Source organism: Monodon monoceros, unplaced genomic scaffold (assembly GCF_005190385.1).
Source record: "Monodon monoceros isolate NGI ecotype Baffin Bay Population unplaced genomic scaffold, NGI_Narwhal_1 Super_Scaffold_3, whole genome shotgun sequence".
Taxonomy (NCBI): domain Eukaryota; kingdom Metazoa; phylum Chordata; class Mammalia; order Artiodactyla; family Monodontidae; genus Monodon; species Monodon monoceros.
Window position 1 is genome coordinate 46,632,875 of NW_021703780.1, and position 18,154 is coordinate 46,651,028.

The 18,154-nt window shown below is 36.3% G+C and overlaps 1 protein-coding gene across 1 annotated transcript in view; it reads right to left on the reverse strand.

The window, feature by feature from the left end:
- The window catches only part of NEK10 (NIMA related kinase 10), a 311,866-nt gene that overhangs the window by 201,095 nt on the left and 92,617 nt on the right, over positions 1 to 18,154 (reverse strand). Inside the window, exon 24 of the mRNA XM_029243936.1 lies at positions 6,656 to 6,731. Within this exon, the coding sequence (XP_029099769.1) occupies positions 6,656 to 6,731 (76 nt within the window). The remainder of the gene's footprint in view (positions 1 to 6,655; positions 6,732 to 18,154) is intronic.

Consider the following 18,154-nt stretch of genomic DNA (forward strand, 5'->3'; position numbering starts at 1 on the left):
CCACTTCTGGGTATTTATTCAAAGAATATGAAAACAGTAATGTGAATATTTATATTCACCTCTATGTTCATGATTTACAGTATCCAAGATATGGAAACAACCTAAGTGCCTATCAACAGATGATGGATAGAGAAGATGTGGTATATATATATATACAATGAAATACTACTCAGCCATAAAACAATGCAATCTTGCCATTTGCAACAACATGGATGGACCTTGAACATCTTATGCTAAATTAAGTAAGTCAGATGGAGAAAGACAAATACAGTATGATTTCACTCACATATGGAATATAAAAAAAAACAAGCAAACAAACCAAAATAAATAACCAAACCAAACAAACCTGGAGATACTGAGAACAGAGTAGTGGTTACCAGATGGGAAGGGGTGGGAGGGGGGTGTGAAATGGGCAAAGGGGGTCAGTTGTATGGTGACAGATAGAAACTAAACTTTTGGTGGTGAACACACTGTACTGTATACTGAAAAAGAAATATAATGGGGCTTTCCTGGTGGCGCAGTGGTTGAGAGTCCACCTGCCGATGCAGGGGACACGGGTTCATTCCCTGGTCCAGGAAGATCCCACATGCCGCGGGGCGGCTAGGCCCGTGAGCCATGGCTGCTGAGCCTCCGCATCCGGAGCCTGTGCTCCACAATGGGAGAGGCTACAACAGTGAGAGGCCCGTGTACCGCAAAGAAAAAAAAAAGGAAATATAATGTTTTACACATGATACTTATGTTATAAACCAATATTACATCAATAACTTTTTAAATAAAAAAGGAAGATGTGGTATATGTATATATATATATATATATACACACACAATAGAATTCTAGTAAGCCATAAAAAAAGAATAAAATTCTGCCATTTGCAGCAACGTGGATGAAGCTAGAGATTATTATGCTTAGTGAAATAAGTTAGGGAAAGACATGTCATGTATGATATCACTTATATGTGGAATCTAAAAATTAATACAAATAAGTGTATAGCAAAACAGAAAAACAGACTCAACAGACAGAAAACAAACTTACGGTTACCAAAGAGGAGAGGAAGTGAGGAAGTGGGGGTACTGCATTAACAAACTACTGTATATAAAATAGATAATCAACAAGGATATGCTGTACTGCACAGAGAATTATACCAATGATCTTGTAATAACGTATAATGGATTGTAATCTAAAAAAATATGAATCACTTTGCTGCACACCTGAAACTAACAATATTGGAAATCAACTATACTTCAATTAAAAAATATGTTAGTGCCTTAGAGCTTGATAAAAATGCACATGGATTTTTAATCACATTAAAGCACAGAATGTGGTACACATTATGTACAATGGAATATTTATATTTTTCAACCATTAAAAAGAAGGAAATCTTGTAATTTGCAACACCATGGTTGAACCTGGAGGACATTATTCTAGTTGAAATAAGCCAGACAAAGTAAAAAAAAAAAGTTGATTTCGTATAAACAGAGAGAGTAGAATGGTAGTTGCCACAGGCTGGGGGGAGGGAGAAATGGGGTGATATAGATCAAATGGTACAAATTTTCAGTTATGAGAAGAATGAGTTCTGAGGATCTAATGTATGGCATGGTGACTATAGTTAATAACATGCTACTGTGTACTTAAAAGTCCCGAGAGTAAATCTTAGTATTCTCAGAACAACAACAAAAAAGCGTTAATTATGTGAGGTGATGGATTTGTTAATTATACTGATCTTGGTAATCATTTCACAAATGTATATCAAATCGTGTTATACACTCTAAATATATACAATTATATTTGTCAATTTTTCCCAATTACTCTTCAACAAAGTTCAAAAAAGACATTTTAAGACAAAACCAGAATAGCTTATTTTCACTTTAATAATTCAAAATATTTATTAGTATTCTGTCAGTCTGCTCCTAGAGGAGCAGGGAAACAACAGTGAACAAAACAGTTAACAGCTCTACTGTTGTGGAGTCTGTGTTTTAGTGGGAGACACATGATACACTAATCAAAATACAACATAATGCCAGAGAGAGACAAATGCTATGAAAAAATAAAGGGATAGAGTCTGAAGGAGGTTGCTATTTGGGGCAGATGATCAGGAAAACCTCTCTACAGAAGGGGACATTTAACAGAGAGCAGAAGGAAGAAAGGAGGTGAGCTGCAGCTCTGGAGGAGGAGCACCCGGTGGGCGTACATTAGAAATCTGAAGGCACAGCCGAAGGGGCGGCTGACGGGGTGGAAGGTTTGTTACAGTGTGAGGGAGAAATTTCCTTTATTATATTACCATTATTTTGGGTACTGTTCATAGTCATACAAGTACTGGATCACTCATATAGTAAATATTTCTCGCGAGCCTATAAACCACACTTGGGCTCAGTGCTGGGGATAGTGGCCTATCACAAAATAAATATAAAATTCCACCTTGTGAAGGACAAGTGCATGGTGTGTAGGCCAGGGGCATCCTGCCCTGTTTTGGGGGGTTTGCCTGAGGAGGCTACATTCTAGCTGAGAGGCGAAGGGTGAGAAGAGTTAACCAGATGACAAGTGGGAAAAGCAGTATTCCAGGCAGAGAGAGCAGCATGTGCAAAAGCCCTGTGGCCACAGGGAACATGCAGGGAGCAGCTAAGAGTAGTGAAGTCTGGGTGGAGGTACAGCAGGAAGACGTGGCAGAGACAGAGAATGCAGGGCTGTCCTCCTGTAGCCCGACTGAGGACGTGGTCTGTGAACTGTGAGCAGCTGGAGGCCACTGAAGTGTTTTAAGTCAATTAAGAGTCTCAGAGCTTGGAGATTCCTTAAGAACTTGAGGAGTACAGTTAGAAGTTGGGCAGGTTTCACTGTGTCTCTACTTGTTCAGGTTTTCCTACAGATTTATTTTGATCCATCCAATGAAAACTTTAGCAGCTTTAATAAAAATTATCTAATGTAATAACATGAATGGGATTACACTAAGCAATAAAGTCTCAAAGAATTCCCATTCCAGGATTAGTCAAAGTTTTCTATTTTTATTAGATCATACTTGTTTATTATCCAGAAATCCCAAATATACGTTCTGTGAAGAACTAGCCCAAAATGTATCTCAGAGTGTCAAACTCTAAATTCTGCTCTGAAAATGCAGTTGAAGGAAGTGTACAGTTTTGGACTCTGGAATTGGAGTAAGACGTAGAGATAAAAAATGGAACCAAGGACCATATTTGGAGATTATTCTCCATGAGAAGGATAATAAAGACCTGCCTAATAATGATAATAATCAGATAAGAAATAAGATAAGATAATAATTAGATAAGGAAAGGTTTTATGGAACTTCTGTTCCAGCACAATCAGTCCAGTGCCCATAGCACAATCAGTCCAGTGCCCACAAACCACTTATCTAGCAGCTGATATATAAAGAATGCTCCGATGGGACTTCCCTGGTGGTGCAGTGGGTAAGATTCCAAGGTCCCAAGGCAGGGGGCCTGGGTCTGATCCCTGGTCAGGGAACTAGATCCCACATGCATGCCACAACTAAGAGTTCACATGCCACAACTAAGGATCCCGCCTGCCACAACTAAGGAGCTCATGTGCTGCAACTAAGGAGCCTGCCAGCTGCAACTAAGGAGACTGCTGGCTGAAACTAAGGAGCACATGTGCCACAACTAAGGAGCAGGAGAGCCACACCTAAGGATCCTGCCGGACAAAACTAAGGAGCCCATGTGCTGCAACTAAGGATCCTGCCAGCTGCAACTAAGGAGACTTCTGGCTGCAACTAAGGAGCCCATGAGCCACAACCAAGGAGCCCACCGGCTGCAACTAAGACCCAGTGCAACCAAATAAATAAATAACAAATATTAAAAAAAAGAGAATGCTCCCAGGCACTTCCTGCAAAAGTTGATAAAGAACTTTCTGCTATTAAGTAAGTTAATACCTGAGGAAGCAAAGGCAAAAGCAAAGAGCAAAATGATATGGGAACATCAAACTCTGGGGAACGTGGAGAGCTGGGGCAGGCATCCCAGGTCCACATGAATTGGCTCAGAGGAGCTCATAAGAATTACACAAAGATTACAGAATGTGGAGAGAAATACCCTGGAAATAGATAAAGGGACAATTCAAGAAAAGGCATGAAGGTATGAGACTCAGGGTAGAGACTGTGAAAGATATTTGTTTTACTTTTGTTCAATTCACAAACTCAGAGAAAACCCAAAGGGAAGGATATAAAAATATTCAAAATAATTGGACATGTCAAACAATATATTAGGAAACATCTTAAATTTGGAACAATTAGAATTTGAGAGATTATACAGCTGACATTTCCAGTGCATGTCCTTGACGTCATGCAGTGAACAAGGTCCCATGACTCTCTGCCTGGGGGCTTCCTCCCAGCCACCCCAGGAGGCCAGGAGTGACTGAAGGTCACCCATGGAGTAGCCCTTAGTCACTTGTGACTGAGAAAAGAAAAAAACCCAAAAACCCCTACCTTTAATTTGGCATATAGGACAACTCTGAAACATCTCGTACAATGTATCCCAGATAATAATCTATGGATCTGATTTTTTTAAAATAAATTTATTTATTTATGGCTGTGTTGGGTCTTCATTGCTGCACATGGGCTTTCTATAGTTGAGGCGAGTGGGGGTTACTCTTAGTTGTGGTGTGCAGGCTTCTCATTGTGTTGGCCTCTTACTGTGGAGCACCAGGCTCTAGGCACACAGACTTCAGTAGTTGCAGCATGCAGGCTCAGTAGTTGTGGCTCATGGGGTCTAGAGCACAGGCTCAGTAGTTGTGGTGCATGGGCTTAGTTGCTCCGTGGCATGTGGGATCTTCCAGGACCAGGGATCAAACCGGATTTTCAACCACTGCGCCACCGGGGAAGCCTGGATCTGATTATTAATGTTTCCTGTACTGGCTGCTTTCCCTTCTCTGTCTCATTTCCTAACCCCCCCACCCCCCACCACTATTTCATGGAATCACCTACTAAATAAACTATTTCACTTGGATTCTTGTCTTTTGGAAAATCCCAAAGTAAGAAAGTAATGGAATGTAATTTAGAACAGAGTTCTTTTAACTCTGGCTTGTGAGCCTAAGTTTATTGTAAAACCTTGTATTATAAAATACAAGGGGCATTTCTAACAACCAGGAGAGAGGAAGGTGGGATAAGGGAGTAGAAATAAATATTTTAAAGCAATTTAAAAGAACAAAGAGCTTGATAGAAAGATGAACGGTCATACATTTGTGATATTCCTAAGTGAAATAATACCTTAACTGTATTAGGAGGTTCAGCTTTCCTAACTCTGTAGTTAATTTAAAAATTAAAAGAAAATATGAATCCATCTTTGGGCTAATAAAACAAAATAGTTGTCATGTTTTAGATTTCTTCTTACATACTCTATAGATTTCCTGCCCCCCACCTCAACACACACACAAAATTATCATAATAGCAATTCTAAACTGAATTCACAGTCTTGGGAATAAATGTGCTTATTTTTAGTTTGTATTTTATTTGTTCTGTAATTTTGATTGACAATCAAATCTGTTCAGGAATATATGATTATTTAACACTTTTATGATTAAGCTTTTATTATTTTTGAAAAAGAATACAAAGTAGAACAAATGAAAACTATTATTCCAGCAACAAGTAATGGGTGAGTCATATCCTTATTATTAAGAGATTAAGTGCCCAGATAAACTATCAGTTTTCAAGGTACAATATTAGCCTGGCCACCAATCTCTACATCTTCCCATGAAGCTAGTTTCAAAAACAAAGATGTAAGAAATTTCTAGCAAAATAAATGAAAATTCACCCCTTAAAAACACTATGTTGCACATTCTTGTATGAAAGCACTTTGTAAAATAGGGCTGTTATTTCCAAATTCCACCCTCCTTGGAGAAGATTCATTCTGAATCCTTCCCCCAGGACTCTGCTGCATAATAGACCAGATTAAAAAATGACGATGGAAGTGTCTTGATTGCTTGACCCGACAAATGAAATTTCAGAATATTTCCCTGAAATCTGCTGCATCTACGGACTACCATATCTGTTTGCTAATTTCAACAGATTCAGACAAATGATATGTGATCAGCAAAAGAAGATTCTCACTTCATGATAATTAATGGATTGCAAAGGAACCCTAAAGAGCATGCTAAAAAGTCTCAATTCATCAAAATAATGCTCATTTACCCAAGAAGCACCAACTTTGTAAATATATGTGTAAGTATATGTATCATCATTTATTCATTCACATAATAAAATTTATTCAGCACCTATTATTTGCCAGATGCTGGGACAGGTATTAGGACATAAAAACCCTTTCCTTGACCTTGAATGTCTATAGATGGAAAGAGAGTAAAAGAATCATATATAAAATAGATGCAATAAAATGTTCCAAGTGTCATATTGCGTAACAAGTCTACTAATTCATTCACAGATTCATTCAACAACTCTGTACACCTACTGTGTGCTAAAGATCACTTCAATTACAAGTAATTGAGGGGCAGAGTTACCTTAAAGGAAAGATAGTTTGTTATTTTAAACACATAATGGTACGATTCTATACATGTGTATTACCTGGGTAATTGAGGAAAACTTATTAAATATGTAAATATCTTTCCTTTGCAAGCCAAGAAAAGAAATGAAAGCCCAAACCAGTTAAAAAAAGGTGTTAGAGAGCCATAAAATAATTGTCCTTACCAGGAATACAGAATTGTTCCTACAACAGATGTAAGTTTGCTGCTTTCTTGTTTTTGCTTTGCCAGGCCAAAGTCAGCTACAATTCAAGAAACAAAACAATTTGATTATATTTTCCCAGAATTGGCATTGTTCCTTAGCTTTTAACATTCTGCAAAAACAAAACAAAACAAAACAAAGAAAAAAGCTATCACAATTCACAAGAGAAAGCTTTTCTTGTTTTCCCTGTCAAAATGCCCCATGCGCCAATCTTCTGAACCACTCCCAGCCTTCATTAATTGTGTACGTACATTAGGTAATTATGCTATATATATTGACATAATGAGGTTTCATTAAAAAATATTAAAAGAGTCTTTCTGACTGGAAGATAGGACAAAGTACTTATTGAACTTGTGATTCTACTTTTTTTTTTTTTTTTTTCCTGTACGCGGGCCTCTCACTGTTGTGGCCTCTCCCGTTGCGGAGCACAGGCTCTGGACGCACAGGCTCAGCGGCCATGGCTCATGCGCCCAGCCGCCCCGCGACATGTGGGATCTTCCTGGACCAGGGAATGAACCCGTGTCCCCTGCATCGGCAGGTGGACTCTCAACCACTGCGCCACCAGGGAAGCCCCGTGATTCTACTTTTTTAGATTACCCTTTATAATTTTCAAATAAATAAAATGAATCTAATGTTTTGGCATATGGCAGTCATCACCTCATCCGGCTAAAAAATTAAACAAATATGGTAAGCCTACATAATCACCATGAAGGTCTGAAAACCTGAAATGGATGGTATCTATTTGTACAAAGTCATAGTAAATAATAATGTTCACAATCATCTCAAAATACTTATATAATAATATAATTATATTAATACAATGGATTCTAATTTTTAAACTAGAACACTAAATATTTATATTTAATATTAGCATTAGCTATATTTTTCAAAGCACCTTCACATACTTCTATTTTTTAAGCCACTCAATAACTTAGATCAAAGTGGTAGAAACAGATATTATTCCTATTATCATTGTATGGATTTACAAACATTTCAAGAGGTTTAATTACTAGAATTAAACAAAAAGACAGTGTTGAACCAGGGCAAAAATTCAAGTTGCTATTCCTAATAAAGTTTGATGTTCACAATATCACTTTTTAAGTGTACTAAATATGTATGGAATTTCACTGTAATGAATTTTAATAAAAAGTATTTGATTATTCTAAAGTGTCTTTGACAGGTTGAAAATATTCTGAAGTACCTTTGACTTCAAAGTGATATTAATTCATGTTATTAATAACAATATCCATTTACAAAACAACAACCTTGAACTAGCACAAATATAGCTGCTTACATATATTGTCTGTTTTAATACTCACAGTGCAATAGGAATTATTATAGTTAGTGCCTGTTAGTGCTTAAAGGCAAGGACTCTGGAACCAAACAGTCTCAGTTCAAATCCTGGCTTCATTATGTGCTACCTGAGTAACCCTGGGCAAGTTATTTAATCTCTCTTTGCAATAGTTTTCTTATCTGTAAAATAGTGATTGTAATAATATAGATAGTGCTATAATATTAAAATCTGAATAAGTTAACACATGCAAATGTAGTATAGCATAGTGATAATCAACTGATGTATATCTCTATTTAATCTTCACAACCACCCATTTTATATATGAAGAAACTGAGGCTCAAAGAGAATTAGTGCCTTGCTTAGGGTTTCTCAGGGAGAAATGAACAGTTAGACATGAATTTGATGTTGCTCAATTCTAAAGCCCCAAATTCTTATCAAAACAGAATACAATACTGACAACAAAGAAAAATCAGGCCCAAATCATTTTATTTGCAAATTCAACCAAACACTTAAGGGATAAATATCAGTTATGCATAAACTCTACCAGAAAATAGAATAGGAGAGAACACTTCCTAACTCATTTTATGAAGTCAGCATTACCCTGAACAAGTCCATACAAAGACATTACAAGAAAAGAAAAGCACAGAACAGTATTCCCCATGAGAATAGATACAAAAAATAAGTAAATCCAATCTAGGGATATATTAAAAAGGATAACACATAATAACCAAGTGGGGTTTATGCCAAAAATACAATGCTGATCCAACATTTAAAAATTAATCAATATAGTTCACCAGATCAGAACATTAGAGAAGGAAATCATACGAACATCTCAATAGTTGTATAAGAAGAATTTGAGAAAATTCAGTATCTATTCCTTTTAGCAAAGTGGAAAATAGACAGGCATTTCCTTAACCTGATAAAGGGCATCTATGAAAAACCTACAGCTAACTTTCTAGTTAATGTTAAAAGACTGAATGTCTTTCCCTTAAGATCAAAAAAACAAGGCTGGATGTTATCTTGACTTATGGTGACCATTTCACAGTATATAATAAATATCGAATCATTATGTTACACAGCTGAAACTAATACAATGTTGTAGGTCAATTATATCTCAATTAAAGCAAAGAAGAAAAATAAAAAAAGGTATAGCCATCTTGTTAATATATTGATAGATATTTTGAAGAGATTGTCATATAAGAACATTTTTAATGTGCCTTGAATTTTTCAAATAAATCAGAAAACATTTTCTCTTTCCTTTCAAAAAAAAAAAGAAAGAAAGAAAACATACTAATTACAATACCATCATAGGAACAAATATCTAGGAATAATATGACAAAGGACATGAAAGACCTATGCAGGGAAAATTATAAAATTTTGTTACAGAGTCATTAAAGAAGATTAAAATTAATGGAGAGAAAGTCCAAATTCATGGATTGGGATTTTCAATATTATATAGATTTCATTCTTCCTAAACTAACTTATGTAATTCCAATCATATGTCTTCATATTTTGGGCAGAACTTCACAAATTGAGTATAAAATTCATATAGAAATAGAAACTGCCAAGAGGAGCCATGGAGTTTAATATAAAAGAGGACAAAGTTTTCTATAGTATATTAAGAATTATTACAAGGCTATAGTAATTAAGACAAGGTAGTATAAACTCAAGGATACAAAGAGAAAAAGGCAAGGATGTCCACTCTTACCATTCCTATTCAAGATTGTACTACACATCCAAGTAAGTACAATAATTGCATACAAATTTTTGTGTGAAGATAATTTTTTATTTCTCTTTGATAGATTCCTTGGAGTGGGATTACTGGATCCTATGATAAGTGTATGTTTAATTTCATAAAAAACTACCAAGCCAAAATATTTTCCATTGTGTTCTCACCAGAAATGTATGAGAGTTCTAGTTGCTTCTGCCTCCTCATCAGCATTTTAAGTTATCAGGGGTTTTTTAATTAGCCATTTTAACCAGTATGTAGTGATAGCTCAGTATAGCTTTCATTTGCATTTCCCAAATGACTAATGGTGCTGAACATTTTTTATGTATTTATTTGCCATCTGTGTATCTTCTTTAGTGAAGTGCTTGTTCAAAGTTTGGCCCATTTTGTCATGGGGTTGTTTGTTTTCTTATTACTGAGCTTTCTTATTATTTGTATTATTGATACTAATTCTTTGTCAGATAGATGATCTACAAATATTTTCTCCTTGTCTTCAACTTGTTTTTTTCATCCTCTTAGTAATAACTTTCATAGAACAGAAGTTTTAAACATTAATGAAGTTCAATGAATTAATTTATATATATATTATGGTTTTTATGTTATAGTTTATTTTCATTTATTTAGTTTACTCTGGCTGTGCTGGGTCTTCTTTTGGCAAGTGGGCCTCCCTAGTTGCAGTGTGTGGGCTTTCTAGTTGTGGTGTGTGGGCTCTAGAGCACGCAGGCTTAGTTGCAGTATGTGGGATCTTAGTTCCCTGACAAGGGATCAAACCTGGGCCGCCTGCATTGTGAGCACGGAGACTTAACCACTGGACCACCAGGGAAGTCCCTTGATGTTATAGTTAAGAAATATTTGCCTAGTCCAGGCTATTCTGCTGAAGAGGCCACATAGAGAAGAGGGGTCCTGGTGAATGAGAGGCCAAGTTCCAGACAAAAGCCAGAACTAATTGCCCATCATGTGAGTGAGCCTTCTTGGAAGTGGACTCCCAGGCCAAGTCAAGGCTTCAGATGATGCAGCCCTGGCTGACAGCTTGACTGAAGCCTCATGAGAGACCTTGAGCCAGAATCATCCAGCTAAGCTGCTGCTGGATTCCTGCTCCTTGAAATGGTGAGAAAATAAATGTTTGTTGTCTTAAGCCACTAAGCTTTGTGGTAATTGGTTACACAATAATGGATAATTAATACAACCACTATCACCTAGTCCAGGACACCACGAACTCTCATCCAGGCTACTGAACTATACTTTCTAAGCAGACTCCCCACAGCCATCACTACCCTCCAAAACATAATTCTCCATACCAGAGTCACAATGATCTTTGAAAGACCTAAAGCAGATATCACTACCTAAAGGTTAAAATTCTTTAAAGGCTTCTGATAGATACTAAGAATAAAGACCAAACTCCTACCAGGCATAAAAGGCCATACATGATCTGGGTTTTCAGAAAGGTCTTTCTTGACCATACTATCAAAAACTCATCCCTGGGCTTCTCTGGTGGCGCAGTGGCTGGGAGTCCGCCTGGCGATACAGGGGGCACGGGTTCGTGCCCCGGTCGGGGAGGATCCCGCGTGCCGCGGAGCGGCTGGGCCCATGGGCCGTAGCCGCTGGGCCTGCGCATCTGGGGCCTGTGCTCCGCAGTGGGGGAGCACGCGTACTGCAAAAAAAAAAACAACAAAAAAAAACCAACTCATCCCTTTCCCCAATACTCTCCTATTATATTTATTTAATTCTTACTATCTTTCAATCTGAAATTACTTTCTTTGTTTTTATTTACGTAATATTCATTTACGTATTGGGGTCTGTAATTCCTAACCAGAATGCAAGATTCATGAGAGCAAAGATTTTGTGTGGTTTATCACTGTAGACAGATGGAGATGTATCTTTCGATACATATATAGACATATATGCACATGTCTGAGTATATTTATCTATCTGTCCTCTCGATACAGTAGTACTACTGACAAATGAGAGGGCTAAGCTCTACAAGGTGTTTTTAAGAACTATGCAAAAGCTAGATGGCTTGCTATAACCTTTCCATTTCTCTATAGTGCAATGGAGAAAACTGGTAGAAATAGCATAGTGTTTCAATATTTTTGGGAGCTCACTATAATTTTGGCATACATAAACTTTGACCAACTTACTATCTAAAATAATACTTTGACTTTTAGTTCTAATGCTACATAGAAATTATCCTGTTTCTATAAAAATGCCACTGATTTTGAAAGGCAAAAAACCAAGGAGTGGCACTCACAATGACTCTACTCACTCCAGTTAATTGAGATAATGGCAGAAACTTGGACAGCTGTCTGCAAAATCACTGATGGTCAAGAAGTACTCTTAAACAGGAAAAAATCTAATATTGTTTGGCTATTTTGAAAATTCTGGTAGCAGCATTAATGTTTTTATTACTCTTTCCACATCTGTGACCATATTTGGAGTGGAGGAAAAGGTTTTATTTCAGAAAGTGTGGCATAACAGCATTCATGTGCTAAAATAGAAATTTAAAAGTGACAACAGAAAACATTTTATATATAGCACATATTAAAAAGGGTAAAAACCCTCTCCTTTGGTAGAACAAATGATACCAAAAATGTTAAAGACTGTAGAATCTTTATGCTACAGCCTGAAGCTGTCAACTTTCAGATGGAAAAGATGTGTGGTTGAGACCCTAGATTCTTGCTCTGTTGTTTACTATCTGTGCAACATTGGTCACATCACTCACTACTCTGTGTTCTCAAAAAAATGGCCTATAAACTTACTTCTTGCAGGGGTTGCTCAAATAAAACTATGACAATAGATGAGAAGCACTTGGAAATACTGCACAGATATAAAGTGTTCCCATTCTTCTCCACATGAGCTTTCATCCATCACATGTCTGTCAGAAGCTCCCAAGTTCACAGCCAAGACAGAAAGCCCTAGTCTTTGTCTGGGGATTCACCCCTAGCCCTATGAAGCACCTGCCTCTTCACACCCCATCTGGGATATCCCAAACCACAGATAACATCACATCTTCCCCACTTCCTAGGCTTGAAATCTCTGACACATCTCTCTTGCTCCTATACTTACTCACTCACCAGGTCTTCTATCTGAATTTCCAATTGTTTCTGTGATCACAGTTTAAATATGCCAGTAGCCCAGGCCCTCTCTACTCCTGCAATAACTCAGGTATACCTCAACCGAAAGCTTTTCCTTATAATCCATTCTACAAAGTATTTAACAGTGGAAAAATCTACCAACCCCTGCCTTCATCACAGTAGGTCCCCATTAAGTACCAGAAGGTCTCCTGATTACCATTCTTTATAAAGTTTCCAGCTGCCCTATCTGGCCTTCAAGATGGTACATGTACTCACTGATTCACTCATTTGTCCAACAAGTATCCACTAAGTATATACTATGTTCCAGGTAACGGGCTAGGTACTAAAGATAAGATGGTAACCACATCAGAAACCATCCATATTGACACAACCCTTAGGACCAGTGGCAGAGATACACATTAAACCAAGACTCACACATATAAATGTAAATTTACAGTTAGGATAAGATCATTAAAGAACAGGTAGATATATGATATTATGAGAGGGTAATGTAAGGGACACAGCTGATTAGGAAAAGCTTCTGTGATAAAATGGTGGTTGAATGAATATATGAAGGAGGGCAGGTGTTAACTAGGTAAGAAAAGAAAGTGGAGAAGAGACTTCCATGCTGAGGAAGCTACATATACAAAGGTCCTGTGATCAAGGGAGCATGGTCCATTGAGGAACTGAGAAAAAGCCAGACTTGCCAGAGGGTAGAGAATCAGGGATAAAGGACTCTGCAGGCCATGCTCAGGTGACTGACCTCTCTCATTATCAGCCAATCTAAAATGTCCACTCCAACAAAGTATTGGCCTCACCCTTGTACCACACTTGATTATGAGCACCTGGGTGCCCTTAAGCCTGCCTTTTTCTTTGCCTGAAATGGCTTCCCTAAGGGAATACTATAAAGAGACTCGGTTAAAAGATGAACTCTAGAAGCAGACATGGTTCATCCCTGGCTCTGTCAACCAATTACTTGGGTGATTTAAGCAAGTTTCCTAACCTCTCTAAACTTCTTCATTGTCTGTAAAGATGGGAATGTGCTTTAGAGTATTGGATGAGATAAAGGATGTATAACTTTTATCTCATAGTAAATAATCAAGAGATGTAGTTATGGGCAGTTTCTCCTATCCTTCAAAGCATAGCTAAAATTTGTGTCATTTTAAAATGTCTTCCCTGAGCAAAATAAAAACAAGGAGTGACTCTGACAATTTTAGGAAGTGATAAGTTAAGATCCCCATAATACTTGGCAATGACAGAAGATTCTGCTTGAGCATAACTATACAAGAAGCCAGAAGAAAGATGTCCACCTTGCAACCCCACTGCATCCACTATTCTGCCCTTTCCTTCTGCTCCAGTAAATGCAGAGGTAACCTTCAACTTTCATAGCAATGGAATTATCAGTAACATCCTGTCAGTGTAGGGCTGCACAGGGGATGAGAAGTGTTTCCCAGAAAGATGCTCAGAAAGTTTTCCTCAGAAAATCCCTGTCCCACTGGCACATCTGCCTCTGTAGATCATGCAGATTTCTAATCCCTACCCCCAAAACTTCCCTCTGACCTTCCTCCAAATGAAGTACAGCTGATATTTACAATATTATTTCTAATTCAACAAGTGAAAGTCTAATCAAGTCTAAAATGGAATTCCCTGAAATCCAGAAAATAGTTAACAAAATGGCAATAAGAACATACCTATCCATAATTACTTTAAATGTAAATGGAATAAATGTTCCAATCAAAAGACACAGAATGGCTGAATGGAAACAAAAACAAGACTCACGTATATGCTGCCTATAACAGACTCACTTCAGACCTAAAGACACACACAGACTGAAAGTGAGGGGATATAAAAAGATATTCCATGCAAGTGGAAATGAAAAAAAAAAGCAGAGGAAGCAATATTGATATTAGACAAAATAGACTTTAAAACAAAGATTTGTAACAAGAGACAAAGAAGGACATTACATAATGAGAAAAGGATCAATTCAACAAGAGAATATATACTTATGTATACATATGTATATACATATCCAACATAGGAGCACCTAAATATATAAAGCATATATTAGCAGACGTAAAGGTAGAAATTGACAGTAACACAATAATAGTGGGGGACTTTAACACCCCACTTACATCAGTGGACAGATCATCCATACATAAAATCAGTAAGGTCTTAATGACACATTATACCAGCAATCTGGTATAGATTAGATATATTAATCTGTATATTAATAGATATATACAAAACATTCCAACCAAAAAAAGCAGAATACACATTCTTTTCAAGTGCACATGGAATATTCTCCAGGATAGATCACGTGCTAGCCCACAAACCACGTCTCAATAAATTTAAGAAGATTGAAATCACATAATGCATCTTTTCTGACCACAATGGTATGAGACTAGACATCAACTACTAAAAAAGAAAAAAAACTGTACAAAACAGAAACACGTGGAGTCCAAACAATATGCTACTAAACATCTGATGGGTCAGTGAAAAAAATCAAAGAGAAAAAAAAAAAACCTTGAGACAAATGGAAATGGAAACACAACAATCCAAAATCTATGAGATACAGCAAAAGCAGTTCTAAAAGCAATACAAGTCTGTCTCAGAAAATAAGAAAAACCCTAAAACAAAATCTAATCTTACACCTAAAAGAACTAGGAAAAAAAACCAAAAACAAGCAAAACCCGAAGTTAGAAGAATGAAAAAAATATTACAGATCAGAGTGGAAATAAGTGAAATAGAGACTAAATACACAATACAAAAAAAATCAATGAAATAAAGAGTTGGTTCTTTGAAAAGATAAACAAAATCGATAAACCTTTAGACAGACTCATCAAGCAAAAAGGGAGAGCACCCAAATAAATAAAATCAGAAATGAAAGAGAAGTTACACCTGACACCACAGAAATAAAAGAACCATAAGAGATAACAATGAACAATTACATGTCAATAATATGGGTAACCTAAAAGAAATGGATAAATTTCTAGAAACATACAATCTCCCAAGACTAAACCAGGAAGAAATAGAAAATATGAACAGGCCAATTACCAGTAAGGAAATTGAATCAGTAATAATAATAATAATAAAAACTTTGAACAAACTAAATTCCAGGACCAGACAGCTTCACAGGTGAATTCTATAAAATATTTAAAGAAGAATTAACACCTATCCTTTCCAAATTATTCCAAAAAATTAAAGAGGAAAAAAATACTTCTGAACTCATTCTATAAGGCCAGAATCAACCTGATACCAAAATCAGACAAATACATCACACACACACACACAATTTACAGGTCAGTATCACTGATAAATATAGATGCAAAAATTTTCAACAAAATATTAACAAACTGAAGTGAACAATACGTTAAAAGGATCATACACCATGATCAAGTGGGATTTATCCCAGGGATGCAAGGATGGTTCAACATCCACAAATCAAGCAATATCATACAACACATTAGCAAACTGAAAAATAAAAATCATATGATCATCTTAATAGACGCAGAAAAAGCTTCTGACAAAATTCAACATCCACTTATGATAAAAACTCTCAACAAAGTGGGTACAGAGGGAACATACCTCAACATAATAAAGACTATATATGACCTTTATTTACTTTCATCATTTACTCAATGATGAAAAGTTGAAAGAATTTCCTCTAAGATCAGGAACAAGACAGAATGCCCACTCTTGCCACTTTTATTCAACATAGCATTGGAACTCCTAGTTATATCAATCAGACAAGAAAAAGAAATAAAAGGAATCCAAATTGGAAAGGAAGAAGTAAAACTCACTGTTTGCAGGTGACATGATACTATATATACAAAATCCTAAAGATGCTACCAAAACTACTAGAACTAATAAATGAATTGAGTAAAGTTGCAGAATACAAAATTAATATACAGAAGTCCATCGCATGCTTTACATTAACAACAAATGATCAGAAACAGAAATTAAGAAAACAATTCCATTTACAATTGCATCAAAAAAGAATAAAATACATAGGAATACACCTAACCAAAGACCTAAAAGACTTGTACTCAGAAAACTATAATACACTGATGAAGAAAATTGAAGACGACACAAACAAATGGAAAGATACACCGTGCTCATGTATTGGAAGAATTAATATTGCTAAAATGACCATATTACCCAAGGACATCTACAGATTCAATCCAATCCCTGTCAAAATACCAAAGCCATTTTTCACAGAACTAGAACAAATAATTCTAATTTCTATGGAAATTAGACCCTGAATAGCCAAGGCATCTTGAGAAAAAAAGGACAAAGCTGGAGGTATCATGCTCCCTGATTTCAAACTATCCTACAAAACTACAGCTATCAAAACAGTATGGTACTGACACAAAAACAAACACATAAGTAAATGAAACAGAATAGAGAGCCCAGAAATAAACTCATGCTTATGTGGTGAATTAATCTATGACCAAGGTAAGATTATAAAATGGGGCAAAGACAGCCTCTTCAATAAATGGTGTTGGGAAAGCTGAACAGCTACATGCAAAAGAATCAAACTGGACTACTTTCTCACACCGTGCAAAAAAATAAATTCAAGATGGATTAAAGACTTAAATGAAACCATAAATTTCCTCGGAGAAAACAGGCATTGTTTGGCATTGACATTGGTCTTAGGATTTTTTTTTATATGTCTCCTGAAACAAGGGAAATAAAAAAGCAAAAATAAACAAATTGAACTACATCAAACTAAAAATCTTTTGCACAGCTATAGGAGATACCAAGAAAATGAAAAGGCTGCCCACTGAATGGGAGAAGATATTTGCAAATGACATATAAATATATAAACAGCCATACAACTCAACATAAAAAAGAAAACTGATTAGAAAATGGGCAGAGGACCTGAACAGACATTTTTCCAAAGAAGACATACAGCTGGCCAACAGACACATGAAAAAATGCTCAACATCACTAATCATCAGGGAAATGCTAACCCAAAACACAGTAAGATATCACCTCATACCTGTCAGAATGGCTATTATCAAAAAGACCACAAATAACAAATGTTGGATGTAGAGAAAAGGGAACCCTTGTGTACTATTGATAGGATTGTAAATTAGTACTGCCACTATGGAAACAGTATGGAGGTTCTTCAAAAAATTAAGAATAGAACTACGATACAATCCAGCAATTTCACTTCTGAGTATTACCCAAAGAAAACAAAAACACTAACTCAAAAATATATATGCACCCTTATGTTCACTGAAGCATTGTTTACAATAGCCAAGATATGAAAGCAACCTAAGTGCTCATCAAGAGATGAATGGATAAAGACAGTGTGATATATACATATATATATATATATATATATATATATATATATATATATA